This window comes from Balearica regulorum, chromosome 1, assembly GCF_011004875.1.
Source record: "Balearica regulorum gibbericeps isolate bBalReg1 chromosome 1, bBalReg1.pri, whole genome shotgun sequence".
Taxonomy (NCBI): domain Eukaryota; kingdom Metazoa; phylum Chordata; class Aves; order Gruiformes; family Gruidae; genus Balearica; species Balearica regulorum.
In genome coordinates, this window is record NC_046184.1 from 120,368,684 (window position 1) to 120,396,370 (window position 27,687).

Genomic DNA, 27,687 nt, shown 5'->3' on the forward strand with positions numbered 1-27,687 from the left:
ATCTTGGGTACACCCAGAATGATAACTTTTAGAAATTAAAACTAAAATCCAGAAAATAATTAACCAAGTTTCTAAATATGCTCATTTCAATTTGTTTTCAACAACGATGGATGTGTTTACAAGAAGATAAAGATGTTTAAATACTCAGATAAACTAAAACATACACAGTTTTGTACAAGCATGACTAAGTCTGTTTCTCAGACTACAGCAATTTCTTACATCTTCTTTTAAGAGAAGGTTGTAACCCAGAACTTCCAAATTATTTCAGTGGAAAGGAAAAAAAAACCCAAACAACCACCAACTCTGCTTGAAAATGAGCAGCACCGCATGGGCTACGTTACCTGCAGCACTGTGATCAGCTAGGTTTGCCGCGATGTTCTTTACCAGCAGTTTGAGTTCATGAGCCCTTGGAGGTTTAGGCGGACTAGTGCCCTGAGGGAGAAGGCTTATGTTCTGTACATTCTGTGAAAAGCAAGCACAACAAGACGGATTGTGCATATGCAAATACCAATTACTTTTAATTTCTGTCACATCGACACAGGGAAGCAGACGGACGTGCGATGGGGTGTAACATCAACAAATAGCCACATGGGAGTTATGATCACAAAGCCTTCACTGCCAAAGGCTATGTTGTTTTAAAGAACGTATTCCAGTTGTTTCTGATCACCAAATGGTGTTAAGCTTATTCGTTTGTAGGTCACGAGTAAATAATAAAAACACTAAGCAGAAGGAGACTTCTCAAAAGATTTAGGTAGGAATAAGACTTACCTGAACCTCCTTTATATCTGTAGGCCTCGTACTCAACACTACAGATGGAGAAACTGAGCTAAAGAGGTTCTTCAAAACATCTCTGAGCGTTTCAGATATTGCACGTGTCCCTGCTGTCTGTCCCTAAGAGGAAACAAACGATCATGCTTCTCAAAACTCAGAAGAAAGAAGTTAAGGCAAAAATTAATTTGGTATATCTAAACTATCAAAGATATCGCAAATTAACTTTGTACAAGACAGACATGGTTCTTGTTGCCAACAACAAAACGTACCAAGAGATCATGCAAATAATTACTTAAATTTCCATATTAAGCATTAAAGGAAAACGAGAAATATACACTAAAAAAGTCACATGCTGTTCTGAGAGTTAGGAAGCCACAGCTATTTCCCACAAAACCAGAAGTTTCATTAACAGTTTATATCTTAAGATGGTGTTTTAAAGTTTTTGTACTGCTTTGCACCCCACTGAGAAAGCAGATCAGGTCATCAGATAAGCAGATTCGCACTGGTCCACTGATTTATTGGGAGTTCTGCCAGCTTGCAACCGCTGAGAACAAGCTAATCCTGTGCTGCACTGAAAAAAAAAAATTATTATAACATCTCTTGGAGGTCTTCAACCTTGCTGAAAAGTGCACTGGAAGAACAGGTAGTCATGCTGCTTGGGGGGGCTGACTCATACATTTGTCCATTCAAAAATCTCACGGGAATCTGCGCTTAACACCACTATCTCTGAAGGACCAGAACAGATCACAGATTTTGCTAACACAGGCACCTCCACACAATTAATTGTAAGGGGTATGAAGATGGTGAACCGCTCCTCCCTCCTGGAGAAGCCTGATTCCCCATCATGCTGCTCAAAGTCTCTTCTGCTCAGTTACCTACAGGGAGTGGATTTTTAAATTAAGCCATCGCAGAAAGGGCAGTTTGATACCCAACTGCTCTGAAGGTAGCCCAGTAGAAATCTCACTGAGGTTTCTTTTCAGTACCAGCTCAAGTCTCAAACACCTGCACTCTGCGAACGCAGCAGAGCGCAGGCTTTGCCACCCTGGACACCCAGCACCTGCTGTTTCAAAAGCCTCCATCCTTTCTTAGGTGTAGGAGAATGATCGTGCAGTGACTTCTGCACTCCTAAAGGTATGCTTGCAGCTTGCACAACAGGTCAAACAGATCTGGAGTAACAGCCCTTTCCCAATTACCTGTTACAGAAACGTTTAGGGTGTTTCATAAAAATCCCAGGAATGCTGTGTACAGAAATCCCATTTCACTGCCTTCTTACCTAACTGCCCTATGATGACAGGTCGCTACGGTTCAAAACATACAACAGCATTGACCAGTCCCACAGAAACTCTGCTTTGTTCACACCGTACTCCCTCAAACAGCCACCAAGGAAAGAGGCAGCAGCACATTTCTGCAACTTGCAGACAGTACTCTTTTATTTTAAAAAATATTAAAGGAAATTAGGCTGTCTAAAGCCTCAGTTTCAGTAATTTTATTATGTTATTTAAAGAAGTAGATAAACTGTGGTTAGTTTTCACTATTTGGTAATTTCTCTCCCCTGCCCTTATGTAAACACTGTTTCATGAAGAACAGTGTCAACTTGCAAAATATCAGCTAACTCTCGCTTTGCCACCAACCTAAGCTGATATTTGTTATTCAAAGGTAACAACAGCAACAATAGCCATTGGACTTCTGCTCATAGGTATTTTCTGATGTTTCCATAGTTATTTGGAAAGCAGTCTGGTTACAGAGCCTTCTGTCAGCCCAACCTCATTTTTAGCCATCCTGATTGGAAAAGTAATGCTCCGTCACGACACCCCCTACAAGGCAAGCCATAATGGCTTAATCGCCAACCAGAAAGGCTTAAGACAACACGTTTCACTTTGGGCTTCGCATGGGCTAGGGGTGTACAGCCAGCTGTCATGGCCGGCGCGGGGCACACCAGCACATGAAGTCACCGCGTGCAAACCCAAGCCCTGCCAAGTCAGCCAGGCTGCCAAACGCAACTCAGGTTCACCCAGCTGTTATCAACAGAAAATAGGTTATTGTATCGACCTTATTTGACTGATGACAAAACTGCTGTGTAAATAATCACAAGCAATTAAAGTTATTTATTTGTACACACGCTATTGCTTCTGAAAGAGGAAAAAAACAAGATACAAAAGCTGACATTAAGTTTAGGAGCTGAAACACTTTCTGAGGTGTAGGTTGCTCACAGGTTTTAGCTCTTTGTTTATTGCCTCCACTCTTCCCTAAGCACTAATAGAAACTTAAAAGTGAAAATAAAGCCCTTAACTATCAAGAGCTTAACAGGCTTATTTTAAAAACGTGGGCAAAGTGCAACAAGTTGCAACTCCTTTGCAGCCCTGGACTCCAGCATCACTCAAAAAGCTGGTTGTGAAGTCCAGTGACTGTACCAGAGTCATCTGCATTTGTCACTGAGTACTTAATGACTGTCCAAGATGTGGATAATCACCATGCCATCTCGACACGTGAAGGCTATTTACACTGCTACGTGTGCACAGTAAAATCTACATTAAAACACACTTCAGAAGACTCATTTGTCTTTAGCCATGAGTTTCACAGCTTTGTGTACAAACCCCATGGTAATAAATTATTACAATTATAGGTCACTCAGTACAAGTCTTTAGAAGCAGTTCTACTATACAATAAACCTATTTTTTAACAAGGCCTTCTGTCGGAAAACCAACTTCACAAAACACAAGCAAATGTTCACCTGCTGCTGTAAGAAAGGCTTAAGTCACCATGTTTGTGCCAAAACCAAAATATAATCGTGAAGTGTCAAAGGCAGAAGAGAGTCTCAGTTATGAAGAAACTCTTTCAGGGGATGTCCCAATAAAAACCCCCCAATGAATCAGTGTTTATGTACTAATATAAGGTGCAATTCCAAAAGCATTACAATATTTTTAGATCATCCATCATTTCCTTATATAATTGTATTTTTTCAGAGCTGTTTCTGAACTATTGTTGCCAGATTTCAAAACTGATTCAAGTTAAGGAAAAGGAAACTTTGTAATTACTTTGATGGGAATACCATTATAATTGGGGTTTTTTATTATTTTAGAAGTGGTCCGAGAGAAGGTATTTAGGAACAGACATTTTTCACACTTCTGAATTTGGATAAAGAATGTTTGCCAGGTCATTTGTCTGTCAAATACAGACTTAATTTATCTTCAATGCTTCAGTAATCTTCAGAAATGCTCCCAGATTTCAGACATGTAGGGTTTTGATGGATGAGCCACGGCAGATGTCACTGAAGCAGTTCAAGACGGCACTGTCCACAGGTGCCTGCTCTACACTTCTGCTGAAGGCAGCCAGCAGAAACAAACGGGTGTTTTTGCTTCAGCTCTTCCAGCCTCACCTGACACCTTTGCTCTAGACACTTCTACTGCTAACCTAAAGCATTACACTAGGTTTTGCACCAAAGGGATGGAGACCCATCTTCTCTACCATTACAACAAATAAAACTTACTGACTGACCTCCTGCACTGTTGGCTGGATTTCAAAGTTGGTTTCATTGGTGTTAATGAGGAACCACTCAACTTTGACGTCTTCTCCTTTGTCTTTCACATACAGCTGGAGCTGTGGATAGGAAAGCAGTTATTGGAGAGTGTTCTGGTGTCCTGTAAAGAACCTGTAGGTCAAGCTCCACACTAAGGCTCACCAGTGGAAGAATGATACCAGCTTCTGAGTAAGTAAATTCAAAGTGTCAGTCTAAGAAGGCAGAAGTTACTTAAGCTTTGAGAGTGCGTGCCAGTCAAAAAAGGGAACTGTTGTTCTATACATCCAAGTAGTCTACCTAACGTGTTATTTATCCACAGTCTCCTAAAGAGGTGGCTTAATTTCTGAATTTATCACTTGCCCCTGAGGGAAACTGTAATATTATCAAACATTTTACCAGAGTTAACATGCTTTTGTATGCATTTTGCTAACAGGAGGTTCAGCTCAGCCATGGGATGAGATGTAACAAAAGGAAGAAGAGAGAGAACAACACTTAACACTTTACCTGCAAGTGAACTGGAGACAATTTCACGCTGTATGACTGACCTTCTGCAGCCGCGGGTGAAGTATGCGAGACAGTGACAACAAATTTAACGGAATCTCCCACAACATTACAAGAAACCACCTAAAGAAATGAAAGGGGCAGGGGGGAAACAAAGGAAGGGAAAACCAAATTAGTCTTCAGAAGAAGGTTTGGTGAAGGCAAGAAAGGAACTAAGAAAAGGAAGGACTTTAAGCTACCAGAATTATGCTAAATTCCGTAGGTGGGAGATTTCTAAGCAATTTCATTAAGATCCCTCACTCCTTCTCTATATTCACTTCTAAAAATGGTAGGTCAAGTGTTCACTTCTTGACACAGAATTTAATACCTGGAAATTCTGGTATTTTCCAAAATTTCTTTTGTATTGTTATCCAATACAAAAGTAAGTCCTCACCTGACAATGACTCTTTTGTGTTTCACAATCTATATATTAAAAGCTCAAATATCACAATTTTGCATAAAAGAGAAAAAGTTTGTTTTTCTTCCTCTTCTGCTCCAAACTAAGTAGCGTACCATAGGACAGTTAATTTTACCAAATAATATTTGGTGTGGCTGCATCCTACAAATGTGAAACTTTGGCATAATCCTGCTACTACAGAAGAGAATTTTGTCTGAATAATTCCAGCTCCCAGTGGGGTGGGAAGGGGCAGGAGTCTTTAAAAATTTATTCAAGTCTTTGACCAAACCAAGAAACGCCATGAAATTTGGTGACGAAGCTGAATATCTAGGAAAAGTTTACATGCCACTTGATTGCAACAGACTTCGTTGAGTACACTCCCTCACTATTACGAGTGGTAATTTAACTTGTTATCACACTGAGTTTACAAACACCAAATGGCTTTTCCTCCCTCTCCTCTGCAAACTGGCTGAGGTGCTGGAGGTGCCATGCAAAATTCTAGTATTGTGCAGAAAGCACCTGGCAGTACAGGGAAACCACAGGTAGAGAAGTCAGAAATCACTTGTTACACCAGGAAGAAAAGCTCACTTTGCAAACAGCTCTGCTTGTCACTTGTCCCTCTGTGCTTACTGTCCCCACAGCTCCACCATTGGAAAGGATAGCTAAGCCCTCCTTAGAGAGGGTAGATTTAGATATTAGAAAGAAATTCTTCACTATGAGCGTGGTGAGGCAGTGGAATGGGTTGCCCAGAGAAGCTGTGGCTGGCCCCCCCCCCCCCCCCAGAAGTGTTCAAGGCTAGGTTGGATGGGGCTTTGGGCAACCTGGTCTAGTGGAGGGTGTCCCTGCCCATGGCAGGGGGGTTGGAACTAGATGGTCTTTGAGGTCCCTTCCAACCCAAACCATTCTGTGACTCTATGACTCAAAGTTATCCAGGTTAATGTAACACACAGACAAATAATTAGCTGCAAGATTTGTTTGATGGAAACTCTGTACGTATGCTATTAGATTATGTTTGCACACTTATTGCTTCACTTACGGGCACTGGAATTGAAGCTGAAGGCTTTAAAATGAATCATGTACCTTCTGGAAGATCCTTATCAGTCTTTCCTTACATATATTTCATCTCCCTAGGCTCTATAGCATACATTTTAAGAACCACCAGAGCATTATCAAGGGCTTCAGAGCACATCCATTAAGGTAGAGACTTAATTACAAAGGAGCAGGGGGAGGGGGTGGACATGACAAATAAAAATCCCAACCACACTCACAAGCAACAAGATTTGCCTTTTCAGGTTTGTGTTCTGCAAATTATAGTTTAGAAGTGGACAAATCAGTTTCCCTCACCTCTCCCCTTCCCCAAAGTCTAAATAACTTCAGAAGTTATTTCTGACCCTTAATCCCATAAAATCAACACGAACACCCACAATTATGATATAACACAAAGAATTTTTAAACATTTTTAATAGCTAACAAGACCAAAGAGCCTAACTGCTTATTTTACTTGTACTTGAGTTAAAACACAGAATTGCTCCTTTCATTCACGAGGATCGATTGGCACGGTGACTCTTCAAAGACTTCAAAAACGAATACATTCTTCCCTCTTTTTCAAGAGCAGAGAGGGAAGAGGACAGGTCTGACAAAAAAGCTGCTGACACTTGCATGTCCTAAATGCAGTGGTTTATCATCCATGCACACTTCATCCACCCATGCACAGGATGTTCAATGCATTCATAACAAGTTGGACTTGCTGCACATGTGATGCAGAGCCATTCGCCTGGAATTTCTGGATGTCCAAGAACCAAGGTTGCCAGGTACAGTTGACTACTGCTTTAAAAAAAATAAAAGTGTGGCAGGAGAGTGGGTAGATGAGCTCATGTGCCAACTTTTTCTTAATCGTGTTTACCTTAAGTAAAGGATGGAAACAGACATTGCAGGTGGTGGAACTTTCACGCTTCTTTCTATACCTTGCCAAGAGATGCTAAATCCTTTTTTTTTTAAAAAAATATTTGTACCTTTAGTTTACGAGCCCAAACCATTAGTGTCCCTGACTAATTTATTTTCTGCCAAAGACATCTACCAAGTCCTACTCCCCTTCTCCCCTCACTTCTAGTGAAATAACTGTGGTCTTCAGGTACAGAGTTCTGTTAATTTTGAATCCAATCAGAAAAAGGAGTAGTTCCATGTTTTTGTTAATGGAAAATAACGTGTCTTTACATCAGGTGAATCCCTTTGTTCTGGGAGCAGAGTAGATTATGGAGTCAGAATACCAAGAGTAGTAGAATTCTGGGCTGGGATTTGAAGAGAAAGCGATTCTGTTTTCATCTAAGATGCTGCCGGAAGCAGTGAGAAGTCAATTAAGGAGACTGCACCTGCTGCTTCCCTTTTTAAGTGACATTTCTTTACAAGTGTAGCAGATGATTTTGATAGACGGCAGCTGAAATACATAGGCCATTTTCTCCAGAAGTCATATGAAGAAAAATACTGAAGCTTCCTGCACTATGCTCCTCTTCCTCCATGCCCCTCATCCAAACTGCTCCCCCCAAATTAATTTTCTCTGCAGAGATGAAGAGTGGGAGAAGGGAGGGCAAGGCAAAGCACCCTTTTCTGGTTGACAGAGGAGAGAAAGAGGAAGGATAGATGTTCACAAGAAAACAGCAGCACCTGGGCTGATGGGAAGGCAGCTGCTCTTCAACTTTATTTATCTTCCTCATCTCTCTTCCCCACCCCTCCTTACCGGGGACATTCCCAGTCATCAACACTGTGTTTTAGAGTCTAGAAATCTGGTCATTTTTGTAACAAATTGCTCTTTAAAAACTAAGCCCTTGTACTACTGCACAGCAGCTGTGGCCAGGTAATTCTGGGCTCCCAGAGGAGTCACAGCCCAGCTCTCTTTTGTTACCTTACATCTGGACAAGCAAGACCTCCTAAAGTAGCAGAAAGAAGGAGAAGTGAAGTAGCAGCACAAATAAACCAGGACTCTTCCACCAGCAAGACCAAGGTATTTTCTCCCTCAAGCACCTCCATACCTCTAGCCTCCTCCAGTGCAAACACTCTGACACCATCCAAGGAGTCTCTGTGTGCATTTTGGGGACCTCCCATGGAAGGGGTTCCCAGCCCTTCCTCAGGGTGTCTCTGCCAGTAAGGCTTTGCTCCTGCTCCTCCTCTGCCACTGCTCCCCACACTCAGCTGGCTCCTGGCACTCGATGACCCCCATGCAAGGGTTATTCTTGCTGTTTCCTCTACACCCTCCAGCCTCCTCTCCTGCCACTGTCTGTGGCGACATCAGACCACCGTGTGGGACATGGCAAAACTCCCCAACCTAGCTGTGCACTGTTCCCCATCTGACCAACACTGGCACCCAGCTCTGCTGAGCTGCAGATGCTGTAACACTTCCGCACACCTTGCTTATTTGTATCTAAAATTATAAGTACAATTATCCTAAAAAAAAAGTTAAAAAATTCTGTTTCAGATAATCAACTACAGGAACGAAGGAGACTAAAAAAGCACTGAAGTTGGAGTAAGAGAAATATTTTTCTAAGAAACTCAGGTGTCCAAACTTCTGTACCCCCACCTATTAAAGTCCCTTCCCCTCTATTTCTTGACTTTTGTCCTTTGCAGTTCCTCTGGACAGAGCTGCAAAATTTCAGTTTCTTTCCTTCCTGAAGTATCAGCAGAAGCCACACCATCTCAAGGAGCACTGGAGTGCCTCTGCTCCTCACATGTAGCATCCTCTCGCCTTGAGGTTTCAAGCTTAGGCACTGGCACCCCACTGATTCGTGCATTACACACAGCCTTTTCGTTACTCCTCCCTCCCCTGGCCAACAGAGGGTGAAGGACCATGACTTCGGGGGAAGTTCTGACAGCTCTGCCAGGGAAGGTCGTCTTCACCTTCCTCAGGCCCCAACCGCATCACGCAAGCTCGTAAAACCCTTGGCATTACAAGCCTTGATTGCTTTTTTTCTGGAAAGGAACAGGTTTTACTGCATTTGGTATTTATTTCCAGAAAGAGCAGGTTACTCAAGGTTACTCAGTAGTATGTAAGTAATACAAATCTTTAACATTTCCACAAGAAAATGAGTATACACCGTGAGGCAGCCATGCAGTGAAAGTTGCCTTGATCTCAACTGTGGGGACCAGTACACTATTAAATTTAGGACCCCCGCCATTTCCTATGTTTATTTTGGAGTACTATTCTGAGAAGGTGGCAGCTCGTTTTTTTTTGTCACGGAAGACTTACCTTGTCAATGGCCACACACACAGGCAGCTTGTGTGCTCAGCCTAAAACCTCACCCTAGGAAAATTTTCCAGTCAGAAGTTTCTGCCTTTCCACAGTCGTAACGCTCAGCTGTTCAGAAGAAGAATTAAACCATCTTCCCTGGCTACCAGAGCCCATGCATTAACTTCTGGAGGGAGTTTCTGTAGCTTCTTCACTGTTCCCTCTATATCCAAGCAGTTTACTGAGTGACACAGACAAACTGAAGAAAAGAAGACAAATGCAACATCTAACCCGGCCACAGCTAGGGGTGATTTTTAGAAGCTGTTATCAAAGTGAGTTTGCCTGCCACTATAATGAGACAACCCCTGACCAGTTTTCCAAAACAATGGTAAACACCAGGGTGAAGACAGGGTGAGTGATGGAATGAGTGCATGAGAGAGAGCGTTATGACGTGTGCAACAGAAACAAAGCAGCAACTGATAAAACAAGTGAATTTATCCATTCCTTTGAGACCGACAGACATACAAATTCAAAAAAAAGTGGGGGGAAAAATGGGAGGGGGGAATAAAACAAACAAGCAGAGAGTACAAGGAGACAAGACAGGAAGAATTTTCAATACACCTATCAAGTAAAGTGAATATCAAACAGTACAAGGACAGGAAGCAGCACTTACATTTAAGAAAGCGGAAAATAAATAAGTACCAGAAATAGACTTGCTAGTCTGGCCTCACTAACACGCAAATCTTTACAAACAATTTGGGAGACGGCATAGCTGAAGACATGGAGACCAACAGAAGACAATAAAACACAGGGAGAGAGATTCAGTTGTGGGGAGCCAGGCACATCATGCCATTGGGGTGCTATGGCATCCCTGACCCCTGCGCCGAGCTGCCAGATGCGCACAAGCCTATAGGAAGCCCGCATGCATCTGCGGTAACAGCTGCAAGACGGGCAGGCTACCTGACATGCCAAAACCAGTATTATCTCCATTGAAGCAAACAAATCCCAACCTTGATGTCTTCCTTTGACAAGACACTCAATGGATCTAACCTACCTAACAACTATGTTGTCTGTTTTAGTAGGGTCACCACACTGATAATTCAGCTTGTACTCCATCATTCCTATGTTACGGTGAACGATGATGTGTTTGAAAGGGAGAGGACAGGACATTGAGCAGGGAGGTGACAGCTGGAAGCAAGTTACAAAGGAGCTTGTCAGGCATCGACTCTATTGCATAGTTAATGTCCAAAATCCCTCAGGAGAAATCTGAAAGAAAGTGTGATGCTGACGAAAGCAAGTGGAGAAGCAGCAATACAAAGGAACATTAGGACGTGTCACAGAAAAACTGGAAAACCTTGAAGACTAGAAGTGAAATGCAATTCAAATTACACAGTGTGTATGAGAATTAACAAATACTACTTCTACAAAGGGCAGCTTCTCACTGGGAGAACACCAAAGGAAGAGAGACTGAGATGTCTCAAGCAGCCACAGGAGAGGCAAATCAGAAGCCTAAAATACATCAAGAGGGAACCTTCAGAGACACAAAGCAGTACTCTCCTTACATGGTGAGACCTCACCTGTAGTGCTGTGTGTCACTTCAGCCATCAAGTTCAAGAAAATGGATTTAACTGGACCTACTGCAGAGAATGGGTGCACAGGAGTGACTTACGAGGTAGGACAACATCATGAAAGGAGACTGAAGTAACAATTTACTTAGCCAAGGTGAACAAAGGCTAGAAGGAAATATAATTCCTCTACGATGTACTTACTAACAGCAAGCACCACGGAAGAAAAGTAAATACATTAACGATAAAGGATTATACTAGTACAGAAACTAAAAAACAAGAAAAAAAAAGGTGCGTGGGCCATGAGTCCATTTAGGCTTGTAAAAAAACCCCAAGTCATTAAAGCAGCAAAGCTCTGGGGTAGCTTTTCAAGCAAAATAGGGAGTTAAAACACAATAGGAACTGCACGTGACGGTCAGGGCGGCTGCAAATGATGTGATATCAAGATGAAGCTACAACAGCCGTGTGGGTGAATAAGGCCTCTTTGGGCATGCTGTACTGCTCATAGGAAAACAGGACCTCTCACAAGCCTGCAAAACAGTCCTCCTTTCTCTCCAACATTTGCCCCAGCAAGATTCATCATACAAAAATTAACATGAAGCTTTCATATTTGCTGTTGTCTGTTGTGATCCAAGACAGTCATTCCTTGTATAGCAACTTATTATCACTCATTAAAGGAATGGCACTCTGAGGGCATTTTACCTCTTTCTATTTAAGCATGAAGTAGGAAAAGAAGGGAGACTTCTGTTGTAGCCTCCTCATTCTAAACCCTCTGTGCCAAGTCCCCAGCAAGAGAATCATCTTTTTCGTTGCCTTTGTTGTTGTTATTGTGAAGTTCAAAGCCTCTGGAAATAGACTGCAGTAAGGGAAAGGTTGGCAGAATTAGGTAAGAATATTCCTACTGTTTACTTTATTACAGCAAAACAACCAACACCACACAATGAAAACAGGCTACTTCATTCTATATTTTTAGGCTCTGGCCCAAAATTGGAGTGAAGGCAATGTATAAATAGAGGCTTTGTCAAGAAGCAGTGTGGTGTAACCTTCAGCCACAGAGTAGCTCTGTCCCCATCGCAACGGCTTTGGCCAAGCTCACAACCAGCAGCTCCCCAAACCATGTCTGCAGCACTGCACCATGGAGCATACACCAGTATCACAACTTTCAGCTTCTTCAAGGCAAGGACAGTATGAGGACTGCACATGTGAGTAAGGACTGCACATGTCAGTGTGTGTCCCACTCATAAACAGGGCTGTCAGCTGTAATATAATAATTGCAGTCTGGCTGGCAATCCCATTTTGGAGCAAGACTGCAGGCGAGTCTTCTCAGCACCAGGCAGGCCCATCACCTGGACATGCTTCAAGAGGACAGAGGACCACCCACCACAAAAGACATACCACAGGGCTCTATCAGCATATAGTTGCATTAAAGTATTACACATCCCTTGCTTACTGCTATTTTGATCTCTCACCCTCAATCCTCCACTTCCTTTGATGACCACAACCTCCCTGATGCAAGGTCAAATACATATTTGAAACAACTTGCAATAAATCAAGCCCTGGCTGCTAAACCAAAGCACCTATACACTCTTGTTATACAGACCACAAGTAAAGCAGCATGTTGAACTGGTTGCAGGAAAACAGTCTTGTACCACCTGATGCCTCAGGCAAGTGCAGAGCTCTGCGGGATGCTACAACATTGATAAACACGCAGCATATGGCCACAAGCTACATTCAGAGCCAGCCACACCAGTAGTGAGTTACAAGCATGTATCAGAAGTTTGAGTTTGGACAAGCTGTGGAAAGAGATTTCAATTTCATATGCATAGATTAGGAGTTTGAAGAGCAGGGGGGAGAAGAAAACATCACCAAAAAAACCCCTCTGGACCCTTCGTATTACCTGAGGAATACGTAAGAGAGACAATTACTGTATGAGAGAACTCCTGAGGTGTTTAGAGAAAGCTATGCATTTAAGGAAGGAGAGAAAGTGGCTACCAGAGTGCCACTCTAAGGTTATTATACACTGAAATCCAAATAAATATTCAAGTTGTACCTTAACTGAAGGAGTAAGAATAATTCAGATAAATTCTTCCAGCAGCTGTGCACAAGATTATGGAAATGGGTTTTAGGACAGTTCAGAAGAACCCAGTTTACGTAAGCAAACCTGTTTTAATCCAATACATTTTAAAATGTGCTTATATTGGTTTAAGCTGCTACAAAACCACATTAGATTGCTGGCTGCAGTGTAACAGCTCAATTAACATACTGAAATGGCTCAACCCAAGGTCAGACAAGGACCAGAGACTGCACAGGGGAGGGTGCCAGATTGCAAAGCAACAGGTAGAGGAGAGCAAAAGAACAGCCCTACAGCAGCCAGCAGTTCCTCAGGCTTTGGCTGCTGCGGAGCCAGCACTTGCTACCTTCTGCTGCCCAAGCTTAACCACAGCAGGTTTGGGTGCCCACGGGGCACTGCAGGCACTAACTTACCTCACTGCTACGCCAGTCAGAATCTACATTTAAACAACGCAGAAGTTAGCTGAGCAGTGCAGCAGAGATGTTCCCAGTGGTACAGAGTGACTTCAGGGAAATCCAGGACTGCAGCATCATGCCTTGGTTCTGGCATGCAGGCAAGGCCAAAAGCTAGTTTGAGCCTTGAGATGCTGCTCACATCGTGGTCCAGCCACAGGCATGGTACCCTGCGCACAGAGCTGGCCCCAGGGAGCCAGTGAACTTTGACACTGGCCAGGGGCAACCAGCAGACCCAAACCTCCTGTCCACCTCCCGTGCGAACACATTTGCAGCCCTGCCCACGTTCTGGCAATGTTTTAGACACTGCACTGCAAGATACCCGTTTTTTGTGCTGGTAGTCACTAGTTTTTATTTGTGGCAGATCTCCTTCAGTTGCTGGCTTCACACATTACACAGCACACCACTTTTAGACCCAGCAGTGGGTTAAGTGGTCTTAACCATTTCCCATTGTGGTGTCTTCCAGTGGCACAGAGTAACACGAGTGCCAACTCTACGGCCCTATCAACTCCAGGGTCTCCAGCCCCTCTGCTGGGGCAGGGACCACTCGTAGGGGAAGGGGAAAAAAAGCAAAAAGGGGAAAAAAAGGGAAAGATAACAAGTGCACAAACAACTTTACATGTTGGCCATCCCCAGCTGCCACCAATCAGGGTGTGCCTATAAGTTGTGTACCAGGCAGATAAGCATGCATACTTTTCAAAGGAATCATGGTAGAGCTGCTTAACATCTAAATAAGACAAGCAAACCAAAATAACAAAGCAAAACAAGAAGAAAAGCATTAGGCTAATTTGATGCAGTTGCCTAAAGCTGAGCACCAGTTCAGATGTGATTAGTAGTTACAGTCACTAGCATGAGCACGCAGAGGCTCATTGCTAATAAGCGTACGTACATTTTTACCCTACGAGCCACATTCTGCCTTATTTTATCTGCTCTAAGCACGAGGAAAACCACTTCCCAGTACATGGGGTGGGAGAGGAAGAAAGAGACCATTCGCTCCTCACTGAATACAGGATTCAGCACAGTCAAGACTTCAACCTCAGGACTTTGCAGCTGTTCCATTGATCCTTACCCAGCTCTGACTTAGGAAGCAAACCTGTAATCAGCCACACAAACAGCAAGAGGCAAACAAAGATGTTTTCCTGCCCCAGAGGAAAAGTGTCCCTTTCCTTCTTCATGAATTCCCTACCCCATGCTTCAGCAGTAGGATGGGGAACCATTGTACCAATGGTGGGGGTGGGAGGAGAGGGCTGCTGTATGAGCTCATATAAACTTGGCATAACTCTGGTTATTGTTCATTTGGTAGAAGCCCTGGAGCGCATTCTGCTCAGGACTTGCAAAAGAAGTGAATCAATGTCAAGAGTTTGCACAAGTTCATTAGAGAGGCAGCTTCTTACCAGCCTTGACAAACCGAGATCAAGTGTACAGAAGTATTGACAAATAAAACTCCCACTGACACTTGTAAGAAAAGTTAACGCTTCCTGCTGAGAAGTGCACTGAAACAAAACAAAACAAAACTGAAGTTTACCTTCTCTTGAGCTGACTTTACAACACTAACAACTTGTTTAACTGCTAGCTCAAGCGGTTCTGGTGGGTCATCTTCCTCAAATGTAAGCAACTGTGAATCCTAAGAAAGAAAAAAAAAAAGAAGCATCGTTAGGTGACAAAGCCATCACTTGAAAACAAGTGATAAAAATGCACTGCCAGTGAAGTTCCCGGAAGAACCAGAGACAGAATTGCAAAAGTATGTCAAAACTTGTACGTATTAATTGCACGACACCTCACTACATAATACAGGGTAGAGCCTGAAAACCTGTACTTAGGACATAACTATGGGCCTAATCATAACTCATCTTTCTCTGTAGCAGATTATCAAGGTACACAGCACAGCATGAAGCCCATGAGCAGGGACAGAGTTCAGTGAAACTGCTGTACTTGAGTAAGGGTTAATCAGTGCTGTATTTTTAAAGGGCGTTTTTGGTTTGGCCTAATAATATTGCTGCACTAGGCTATGCCAAAACTAAGAAAAAACAAATATCATCTTGCAGAGGTGAGGAAAGAAGCCTCCCCTCCCCAATCCTTCCTCGTGTGTGACAGCTGGCAGCAATGACAGCTCCTCAGTCTTCACACAGGCAGCAAGGAAAAGACAGCATATACCTGGTTTGGCAGTGAGGTCATACTTTCAGAGACATCAGCACCCACATTCTCCACCTGCTACCCACACCGAGTGGTCAGCGTCATTTCCCTCCTCACCCCAGGTTGTTTTGCACGCAATAATTTCATTAGCAGTGTGCCGCTGACATTGTTTTGGGAGGCTGACAGTGGGAGCCAAGCCATGCTGCAGTGCCAGGCAGCGAACTCATGGCAAGAGAGGGCTCCAGCTGCTCTCCTGGGGAGGGAGGGTGCCTGTGCCCTAGTCAGAGTGGCTTTGGTCTCTGGCTGGGGATGGGAAGCTGATGCTTGTTTCTAGTTGGCTTTAGTTCCCAGCACCTGTGCCCAAGCTATCATCTGGGCTCTCCTCTTCCACAAGCACAAGGCAAACCTTCATTTCTTACCACAACCCATGCTTTTCTGCACTGCACTGTGCAATTTGAAAGGGCAGACGAAGCACTTTTCTTTCACTGCCCTAACTTATGGTGATGCCTGGAAAGTGTTAAACTGCTTTCCTTATCTTTCACACACACACGTTGCCTGCTCTTCCTTCTCCCCCAGCCTGCCCCCCAACATGTAGGAAGAAAGCACGCTGGGGCTGCCAGGAAACGAAGCTCCTTAGACCTAGGGAGAAGGCTCGGCACAAATTCGGAGAGCTGAGTACATGCAGCTCCCTAGATAGCCTCAGCATTTTCCACTGACATAGCTAGGGTTTGGTCCTGAGGACCAGGGAATTAGGTTGCCATGGCCTCACTTAAACTCCTCACCTCTTAGACCTGGGCATACCATTACAAATCACCGAGTGGGATTCCATGCCGCACCCTTTGCAAGAAGGGTAGGACGAGATGGGAAGGGATGCCACGTTTTGTGCATTTCTTACCTGACCCAGGTTAAAAGCAAACTGACAAAAACCCCGAGAAGCCCACAGCTGTCTGGGGGACGCTACCCCTCAGCATCACACCGACACGCACACGGGCTCAGCACGGCCTCAGCCAGCCGAAGCCCAGGGCTGGCCAGCCCCGGGAGCTATCTGCCAAAGGACCGGCCGCAGGCCCCGTGCCGCAGACCAGGACAGGAAGTTTCCATTGTTTCCTCCTCCCCGCACCCGAACAATGTTATCGGCAGCGCAAGCCCCTGCCAGGGGCCGCGGAGGTCATGGCTTCCCCCCACCGTCCTTCCCTGCGTCCACTCTGCCCCTCTGTCCAGCTCCCGCCTTCAACTTCCTGCCAAGCAGCCACCAAACACATACATATATAAATACATACATACACACACACATGCACATGGCGGGACGGTAACGCACCGGCAGGCACTGTAGCAGCGTGCTGACGGCACCCCCACGTATCTTTGGGACAAGTCCCAATGCACCCACAGCCACTCCTCGCCCCGGGCAAGAAGAGCCCTCGCCCGCCCCGCCCCGGCGAGTCGCCCCACGGCCCAGAGGCCCCCGCCTTCAACGCGGCGGAGCAGCCGACGGCGCCGCCCGGAGCTCCCCAGCCGGGCCCTGCGGTGGGGCGGCCCCCCGTGCCCCGGCCCGCCCGCCCTCCCGCCGCCCCTCACCTGCGTCCCCGGCACTCACCGCCCGCGCCGCCGCCTCGGCGCTGAGCGCCGCCACCCAGGCCCGCCGCCACTGCCGCCGCCAGCTGCCCAGCGACAGCGCCCAGGCCAGCACCGAGCTGCCCTCCTCTAGCAGCTCGTCCCGCCGCGGCGGCGGCAGCGGCTGAGGCGGCGGCCGGCCCCGCCGCAGGGTCAGCAGCGCATACTGCACCAGGTAGACGGCCAGAGTTGCCAGCGCCGCCACGAAGAGGGCGACCAGCGCGCACCAGCGCAGCTCGGCCAGCCCGCCCGCCAGCCACGCCATGACTGACCATAATGGGAACCGCGCTACCGGCCCCCACCAAGGCGCGCACGACGGCGGGGCCGGGCAGCGGCAACCGCAGCCCGCGCAGGGCCTGAGCCGGGAGCGGCAGCACAGCGTCCGGCTGCCTGCCTGGGGACGCGCCGCACCGCCCGCCCACGGCGCAGTCACCGCCCGGCCCGGCCCGGCCCGCCCCTGCCGGCGGGGCGGCGAGGGGAGGGGAAGCCCGACCACGGCCCCAGCCCCTGCCCAGCGTGGGCGGTGGCGGGCCTGCCCATGAGCGCGGCGGGGAGCTGGCGCTCTGCCGGCGCGGCCGGGTCAGGTGGCGTCGCCTCGCTCGGCAGCGGAGGGGCGCTCGGCCCGCGGCTCCCCTGGCGTCCCGCGGCAGAGCGGGTGAGGGGGCGCCTGGTGCCCCGGGCGGCTGTAGCGGGAGGGAGTGGGGCTCGGAGCGGGTGCCTGGGGCGCAGGCTGCGGTCGGGCGGGTTCGTGTGCGCCCTGAGCCGGCGCTTCTCGGAGAAACCATTTGCCGTACCGGGCGGTGCTGTGGGCAGGATGGGACGAGAAGAGCTTTTACAAAGATGGGTAAAAAGAGGGTTTCAATAGAGACACTGGGACAGGAGAGGCGTTCAGAGGCCCGGGAAAGGCACAGGTGTCAAGCTAATAATTCTCATTGGTTTTCATCTACCAAAAGGTTTCCCCTTACATCAGTGTAATTTAGTGATGCCATTTGCACACTAAGAAACAACTGCAAATGAAAAATCAAGTGAACAGCCCCTCTCACCTTTGCACACAAAACAGGCCTGACTTTTTCCCCAGAAAAGAAAAATAATGTAACTTTGTGTTCAAGAGACTGAGGCATACTTACCTAGTTTATGTCAGAATTACAAAGCCCAGCGGATAATATTGCCACGCTGCCCCTCAGTAGCAAACGGGTGTTTTGTGAAGGCACCCCTGTTACTTGCAGGTCTGTGATTGGGGCCTTCCCGCTCACCGCTTCACATTGCTGCGGGAACAACTCAGGAGACGACGAGACATTTTATTTTTCCTTCTGCTTCCTTTCAAAGGGCGAACGCAAGCTTCCCTTTTCTTCCTGGTGCCTCAGCATCTCCTCTACTGAGGATTTCAAACACCAGAAGGAGGAAAAAACAAACCTGTGTGTCGTCGTGATCTGCAGCCTGGAACCTAAGTTCAGAACTAAGTACTTTCTGCAAACCATGCTGAATGACTGTTGTTATCAGTAGGAGGTTTGCGATAAAGGAGAGGAAATTGTCTTTTGGTAATAAATAAGAGTTTCATAATTATTTATTTCTGTCACATTAATTTTTAGTAAGTTCCTGTTTGGTTTTCAGAGTGCTACCTTATCAGCTCATTGCTACTTGTGTCCTCATTTTTCTTCTGCTTTTCTTTGCCTCCTGTTTCTTTCGTAGTGACTTTCTTTTACCCCATGGCACCTCCCAGCCAATGACCCTCACTTGTATTTTTTGCCCAATCCATGCGCTGAAACAACCAATGATTAAGTCATTGAGGTTGGTAGTGAAATGTCATTGTAAGTTCTTGCTCCACTCAGTTTTAGACTATCGCCACTGTAGCCTTAAAGGGCAGAAGCATCTTTTCCTTGCTGGAAACTGGAATTCCAGACCATTGGAGTGTTGCCATGAATGACAGAGGGGAATTATGGGGGGGGGGGGTGGTGTCCCGCAGTGCCTGGCTCTGGCGTGCCTCCTGAGGGAGCCATGCAGGCAGCAGGTACTGAGGCACAGAAGCTGTGTGGGCTCACAGACTGAACGGCAGATGCCTGTTTGCTGGACATTTTCAAGCACGTTCATGGCTAGAAGCAGAGGTCAAAAGAGAAGGGAAGGGAGTACATGACAGAATCACTGAATGGTTGATGTTGGAAGGGACCTCTGGAGGTCTTCTGGTCCAACCCCCGTGCTCAGGCAGGGCCGCCCAGAGGCTGTTGCCCAGGACCATGTCCAGGTAGATAGCTTTTGAATATCTCCAAGGACTCCATCACCCTCACAGTGAAAAAATGTTTTTTCCTTACATTCAGAGAGAACCTCCTGTGTTTCAGTCTATGCCCATTGCCCCTGGTCCTGTCACTGGGCACCACTGAAAAGAACTTGGCTCCATCCTCTTTGCACCCTGCCTTCAGATATTTATATACACTAACAACGTCCCCCCTGAGCCTTCTCTGGCTTTCCCCCTGCCAGCTCTCTCAGCCTTTCCTCATGTGAGAGATGCTCCAGCCCCTTAATAACCTCAGTGGCCTTTCACTGGGTTCTCTCCAGTGGAGACACAGCACTTCAGGTGTGGCCTCGCCATGGCTGAGGGGAAGGATCACTTCCCTCAGCCTGCTGGCAACACTCCTAATGCAGTCCAGGGTGCCATTAGCTTTCTTTGCTGTAAGGACATGTTGTTGGCTTATGTTCAATTTGCTGTCCACCATAACCCCCAGGTCCTTTCTGCAAAGCTCCTTTCCAGCTGGGCAGCTCCCAGCATGTACCAGGGCCTGGAGCTGTTCCTTCCCCGGTGCAGGACTTTGCACTTCCCTCTGCTGAAGTGCATTAGGTTCCTGTCAGCCCACTTCTCCAGCCTGGCAAGGTCCCTCTGGATGGCATCACAACCCTCTGGTGTATCAGCTGCTCCTCCGTTTTGTGTCATCTGCAGGCTTGCAGAGGGTACGCTGTGGCCGGCCATCCAGATCGTTACTGAAGGTCTTGAACAGCACAGAACCCAGTATTGACCCCTGGGGTACGCTAGTTACAGGCCTCCAACTAGACTTTGTTCCACTGATCACCACTCTGGGTGCAGTTGTTCAGCCAGTTTTCAATCCACCTCACTGTCTGCTCATCCAGCCCATACTACATCAGCTTCTCTATGAGGATCTGATGGGAGAGTGTGTCAAAAATCTAAGTAGACCATGTCCACTGTTCTCCCCCCATCTACCAAGCCAGTGGTTTCATCCTAGGAGTTTCTTGAGTTGGTCAAGCATGACTTCCCCTTGGTGAATCCGTGCTGACTATTCCTGATAACTTTCTTGTTCTTCATGTGCCTGGAAATGGTGTCCAGGATTAGCTGCTCCATCACCTTCCCAGGGATCAAGGTGAGGCTGACTGGCCTGTAGGTCCCAGGGTCCTCTGTCCTGCCTTTCCTGCAGTTAGGAGTGGTGCTTGCTTTCCTCCAGTCCTCAGGCACTTCTCCCAACTGCCATGATCATTCAAAGATAATCAAGAGTGGCCTTGCAATGACATCTGTCAGCTTTCTCAGCACTTGTGGGTGCATCCCATCAGGGCCCATGGATTTACCTATGTCCAGATTGCTTAAGTATTCCCTGACCTGATCCTCTTCCACCAAGGGTATGTCTTCTTTGCTCTGGACTTTCACCTTCGTCTCCGGGGCCTGCGATTCCTGAAGAGCTGTTACATCAACATTTAATACAGTATTTATGAATATGGGGGATAGGCTTCTGGGAGGAAGAACAGGTTGTTGCCTGAGAAGCGATATGATCATTTTGTGTTGTAAGTACATTGTCCACATTTGCACCTATAAGATGCCAGAACATGGTTTTATCTGCTATAGTTAGATTACTGTATGGGCGTATAAAGAATGGGCTACTCAGAGGTCAAAGTATTTGCCTGGGACACAGGGAAATCCTGCGCTCCATTCACTGACCAACCTTCTGCCTGCCCGACTCCAGACGGGCGGTTTAGAGTACACCTATGTGGCACCAAGGAGCAAGCTGCTGAGATCCCCAGAGATCCACAACCAGAGCCATATTGCTATGGTACACAGCACCATACACAGGTTAATTGACTCTGCTGAGAGACCAGATTTATTATTAGCCAGGCGCATTCATTTTAAGATCCAAACCGGTATCTTTGCTCAGTATGGTATGGTGCTGTACCAGCTGGTCTGCAGATAGCTCGGCAGTTTCTAATACAGCACTGCAGTGTGGCAGACAAACCTGCCCTTAGCTTCTCCCATGTTCCACTTCCCCACATGTGCCACGTAGAGAGTTTAACTGGCAAGAATTTTGTGAGTCTAATTAGTGAACATGAAATGAGAAGAGTAAAAGATTACATTGAGATATTAAGAACAGTTTTCCTTTACAGAACTTTATCAGCTGTCTTGTAACTAGAACTATTTTACATTTTAATTTTTGAAGTATAGCAAAAATATGTGGCAGCTAATATTTAATTATTTTCCTTTTTCGTGCACCTGTGAGTTTCGAATAGCCTTCTCTGAACATTCAGGATCTTACCCATCAAAGCATAGCTCTGGGGATGTGATTAGTAAAGTAATTAGTTTTTCATAATTCCATGTACTTTGAAACTGGGAACTGTGATTCTGACTTGCTCCTAGGCTCTGCTATGTGCTGTATTTCTATTAACTTCCTTCTTTATTTCCCAAATCCCAGCTTTTCTTTTAATTAGCAAGTACGTATCTCTGTCAGTGATGATTGCAAAGCAAGTTTAAAAAATGTAAAGTGAGTGAGATTGATAAAGAGTTGATTTTATGACTGGTTCTGGAACAAGAGAATTATAAATGCATCATTCATCATGGTTACCTCACATGTCCTGTTTTGGTGCTCCAAAGTATGAATTTTGTTAACCATTTCACTCTCTGTGTTGGAAAAACAAGAAGAAAACTGCAGACCTGTACCTTACTCTGATACAGTCTATGCTAGAATGTGTTGCTGATAGAGCTACCCAAAGCACATGAACAACAAAGAAATATATCTCACTTGTTAACTAGTGCTGCCAGGTTCCTTGTACAGCTGTTCAGAGATGCTCTTTTTCACCCCACAGACAGAATGCGGGTAGAATTTTAGGACCTTGACTAGTTCTTTGAAATTTCCAGATTTGTTGCAGGTGGGTGGAACGGTGGCTTGGACTTGGCACAGGCAAATGTGGGAACGGTGTATGCCAGGGCTCTGTCCTGCCTTAGTGTTGGGACACAGCAGGGTATGCACACAGATTTAGCACCCAAAAAGTGCTAGATCTGAGACTACCCCGAGTCCCATGGTATAGATATAATCAGAGAGCAGGATGAGATTGTAGTTTTTAAATAAATTTCATTTTTAAAGCTGTAAGCAGAGCAATGACCCAAAACCAAGCGATAGGTTCAATCACTGCAATTAAGTGATCAGTTATACAATTACAATGCACAGAGATAAAGTCAATCCAAACCTTTCCCACTAATTTTCTGCCTCTGAGCTCCTGAGTATTTTTTACACACATGGCAAAAAGAGAAGGTTCATAAGAGGCCATACATGCAGTGTAACATGAAGTCTGACACAAGTGTTTTATCAGGACGGTATAGTAATGTAAGTGATGCTTAGTTTGGCAAAACTGCACTTTGGCCAGCAGAGCTTTTTCCAGCATCCCAGGACTCTGTGTGATGCCATCTTTACCTGTGAGGTGGCTATAACCATGCCTTTGTTATGAGATTTTGCTAGCATAACAGTCAGCCTGAGGTGATACTACCACATTTCATTGACATCTCTGCTGGCAGAAATAGACCTGTTGATCTTCACGCCTGAAACGTGACCCCTCAGCGTGTTACTTCCCATGGAAGAGGGGACCATTTCCCCTTTCACAAGTGGCATTTCAGCCGCTCTCCCACTCTTTCCTGCTGTGCCAGAGGCAGGTAACAGGCATGCCCTTCTACCTGCTGACTGTGGCAAGCTTGCTCAGGAGTTGGGGGGCAAGAAGAGTCACAATGTTAAAGGCAGAAGATGAGCTCCTCCATTTGGTCCTGCCCTTATGTGTACTCTCCAGACTGTTTTCTGTAGCCCCTTTCTAGGTGAGATTCAGCATTCGTGATCCATCTTGTGACTCAACATACCAGAAATGCTGTGCCCTGCTTTGCGTCAGCTGTCCGAGGAGGAGAGTGATGGGTTTGCAAAGGGCTGGAACAAGGGCCAGGTGGGATGGCCAGAGGAGCCTTGCTGGAAGACAGTCAGCAGTCTGGCACCGAAGGAGGTGCCATTAAGGAAGCTTTCACAACTAGGAGCTAGCATGGAGGCAAGGAGGCTGGCTCTTGATCTGGAATAACTCCCACCACCTTGTGTCTTTCAGAGAACATCCTGTTTTTAATGGAGTCTTGCTCCATAAAAAAAAGACTCTGAGATCATGACATCATTAGACCTTCACTTTGACTAATTGCTCTTATTTTTGGTTCTTTTGCAAAATCAGAAGATATCCGAACTATCCAAGCACAAATCTCTATTGGGAAAAAAAAAAAGAGTAATACATCCATCATGACCTCATAATAGAAAAACTTCAATTCATTTAGGTCACTTCTTAGTTCTTCTTTGCCCAAATGCCTACATCTCGTACGTCCTTAGGAAAGCATATTGCCAGGATCTGAGTTTTTCATTAAATCAGAAAATTGCCCTTACAGCTTTGTTATTTTATATGTTATTAATATACAGGCATGGTCCTAAAAAAAATCTTGAAAAAACAACTGTGCCCCATAAATATAAAAGTTGACAAATTGGCAACGTTTCAAAACAAATGGGTCACAATGTTTTATTTTCGACCAATCATAATTTCACATAATGTATTCAGATATAAAGAAAACTGCAAAGCCGTGTTTCAATCCTATTAGAGCAACTAAAACACGACAGACGTGCTGCTTTTATTTTCTTATTTTCAGCTGCTGGAGCCAGTTATATTCTCGCCACTAGAGAGCGCAAGTATCACTGGAGGTGACGGTGCTGGGGTGCAGATCGCTGTACGTAAGCAGTACTGCGAGCTGCCTTCCTCAAGGACGGCACCCTAGTCTGTGATGGGTGGGTGATACCAGCTACATGAAGTTTCTCGTCCATGGGTTAATTTAGGCTCAGAGATAACATTGTCTCCAAGTAGTTACGGCTTCCCATGTCCAAGACTGACCTGAAGAATCTCCTGATGAGGAACCACTGGAGAGATTCCTTCTGAATCTTGGGCTCCAGCCCAGGAGGTGCGGCACTTCCCAGGGACGTATGCTTCTCCCTTGCAGTACAAACACTCATATGCCCCTCAGACACATGCTTGGGGACACTGAGACCAGCTGGCTTTGGGAATGCTGGGCATCAGAAAGAAGAAGGGACTTTGTAAGTAATAAAAGATCTTCCAGTTTTAGACTGAGATCAAAGGCATTTCAAGCAATGTTGTAGGAAATTAATAGCAAGTGTATGAAATAAAAGAAAGGCTTTTGAAAAACTCAGAACCCACACCTTCCTCTAGAAGAACAATGAAAACACTCCAGCTCAGCTAGATGGCTAAGAAAATCCAAGGGGATGTACCAGTTTTGTGTGCGTGTCATCCCAGACCATGCCCCGTGGGTACTGAGCTAAGACTAAATCACTTTGAACCTGGAGCCCAGGGGTACAGGCTCACTCACAATACAGTTATGCAAACCCTGACAGTTACTTGAAGGAGAATGCAATGCATTACGGCACGGGCAAAGGGTAAAAAGCTTTTAACTTCTCAGTCATGAGTTCCCGCTATGTTCAAGTGTGTTGACTATACGTTATCATAATAGGTGTTAAGCTACGAGTAATCCTTTTGCATTTTCTTGGACAACTGTCTGTGCTACAGAAATCATTGGGATAGACTGGCATCCTCCATGACAGTCCCAACAGGGAGCCGAGGATTGAGGGGTCTGGAGGTGCACCTCATCTCTCCACTCCCAGCTGTCTGTTAGGCAGAAACCATGCTGCTTAATGAAGGAAATACCAGAGGAGAAGACAGCTTTTAGACAAAAGTGTATTGTAACATGCCTTTGAATGGGAATTTTCTCCAAACTCAGCAATTGCCATGTAACTGAGCCATATTAAAACACACTCACACATTTTTATATACATACATCCATACATACGTACTGTATATATATAGAGAGAGTGGTTCACTTTCTGTGTGATGCTTTCAAGTGTGGCTCTTCAGGTGGATGTGATGTTGCAGCCTTTTGTTTCTGTCTCCTTCTAATGCCTGTACACAGTGTTAGAAGCACATAATAGATTATAGGATCATCTCCATAAAGCTAAGGTTCTTCCCCACCTGAGCCTTGTACTAATACTTGCTTAAAAACTACCCAATTTCAAATCTCATTTTTAATATCAGTGATTCTCCTCCAGACTTATTCAGAGTGAAAGTTTGGTATTTTTACAGGGTTTCTTTCTCATGCTTTTAAAAATATATTTACATGCCTCAGTCAAATTTCTCCTGAAACAAGTAATCAGAATCCAAGCTAACAGAGCTAAGTTTCCTTCTTGTGGCATTTGGCTGCTCAGCTGATTGATGAGTGAAGAAGATGCAACAGCAAATAGTAGCTGTCTTGTTAATCACAGCCCTGGGCTGCCACGTAGAGAGGAAGTCTTTACCTTTCTGCCATGGGCTGGAACAGCTGTGTCCACTCTGACATTAACTGAGCTCCAGGCAGTGTGCCCCGAAGAACAAGAGAAGTGTGTGAAGCCAAGGCCCAGCCAGCCGAGGAAGGAGTAAGTAGCATGGTGGTCAATAGAGCTGTAGTTACTGTTCTAGAGATTTTCCTCTGGTTTTAGATCCCTTCTGTTTTTAGGAACCATAGGTGCAGGTGGCGAGGTGGGGAAACTGAATGGATCTCCACAGGTATAGTTGCCACATTTGGTGAAGCCCTCACGACATGCAGTTTTCAAAGCCTTTTCCAAGAGGACCCAAACTTCCCTCAACACAATACTGTAGGAGAAATACTATTAAACAATCTTTTGGGAAGTTTTTCTTCCCTTAAACTCTTTCGTAGACTTTATAGCATAAAGGAATGGATGCAGTTTCTTGTCAGCCAAAAAAGAGTTAGAAGGTGTCAAACCCCAGGGACTCCTAGCTGTTCATGAGGGAAGGAAAAGCAGTATTCATCACAAATGACACCTTAAAAAAGAGGCTGGGTTTTTTTCTTGGTTTTGGCCTCTTCTTTTGGCTTGTTGCCCTTTGTTCCTCCACACACCTGCTTGCAGAGCCTGCAAATCTCAGCATGGTCTCTTCCTTCCAGCAGAAGCATCCCTGGATGCTAGTAATCCCAGCAGGTCATGCTGCTTCCTCACTGCCTCATTTTTTCATTTGAGAGATACATGTTGCTGGATGAGAGCCTGTGCCCTAAAATACCAGCTTAAGTGAATGACTGCACTCAGGGCTCCGTGACATCAAAGAACTGTATCCTGGACTGACAAGACATTAAGAAATTGTTAAGGGCTGTATCACAACTGCAGAGGCAATTTAAAGCAAACTCTTTGTTAAGAGAAACTGGCTTTGCATTTGATGTACTCAACACATGTTAAAGGTAGGAGAAATAAAAGTTGTGCATGTTGCTTCATTGCAGCCAACACCTTGAAAATCTCTATTGCCAGAGTATTTCAGGACTGGAAATAGAAATATTACCCATGTAGGTCAAACAGTAAAAACTATCCTGTTAGTGTTTGTGTATTAAAAGAGCGATAACTGAAAATCCTATGAATGGATAAGTAAGTAAAAGTTACTGGATTTGCTTGCGGAGCAACTGTCTAAGAAGTGGACAGCTGGAATTAGAACAAGAAATAACCATGAAAATAGGCTATGAGTAACTGCTTATCATTTTGGTTTGCTTCTTGACTTTTCTGTCAAATATAGGTAGTATGGTCTGTAGAGCGGACATTTTCTGTGAAGCATTTAAGCAGAGGTTAAACTGCTCTGGAACAGTAATAGAGAGAGGACTGTATGTAGATCTTACCTGGATGCAGAAAGAGCTGGGAGGAGAAAAAGGGAGGCAAACCTTTGGTGATTTACGGCTCTGCGAATGAGTCAGAGAGCAGCTCTCCGTCCTTTTTGCCTTTTCCACAGCTCACCTCACTTCTGCCATGCAGGGATACTCCACTGAGGGACAGGCCAGGAGCCCTTTGTCCCTGTTTTCAAAGAGATTCAAGGAGCATTAAAGGCCCAAATCCTCTTGACCGTGGAGTGCCCTTTCAAGCCTTGATTCTGACAATTTGGCAGAGCTGGTACTTCGGTTTTGCCCTATGTTTCACCTGACCTAATGCCCCGCTTACTCTGACAGACAGTACACATGCACACAGTGACAAGTATCTGGAGAAAAAAGCACAGCTAGCTGTTTGGTATATGCTGTCGCTGCAAATTTAATCCTTCCCACTAAGACCAT

At 45.5% G+C, this 27,687-nt stretch overlaps 1 protein-coding gene across 2 annotated transcripts in view; it reads right to left on the reverse strand.

Annotated features, from left to right (window-relative positions):
• The window catches only part of C2CD2 (C2 calcium dependent domain containing 2), a 75,775-nt gene that overhangs the window by 20,683 nt on the left and 27,405 nt on the right, over positions 1–27,687 (reverse strand). The window contains exons 1-6 of one of the 2 annotated variants that reach the window (XM_075772580.1): positions 17,257–17,710; positions 15,055–15,153; positions 4,793–4,912; positions 4,267–4,368; positions 769–891; positions 342–462 (exon numbers count right to left, since the gene is read on the reverse strand). In XM_075772580.1, coding sequence (XP_075628695.1) covers positions 342–462; positions 769–891; positions 4,267–4,368; positions 4,793–4,912; positions 15,055–15,153; positions 17,257–17,538 — 847 coding nt within the window. In that variant the 5' untranslated portion in view covers positions 17,539–17,710. Of the gene's footprint in view, positions 1–341; positions 463–768; positions 892–4,266; positions 4,369–4,792; positions 4,913–15,054; positions 15,154–17,256; positions 17,711–27,687 lie in introns of those variants that run through there. The other variant, XM_075772591.1, reaches the window with a different exon arrangement.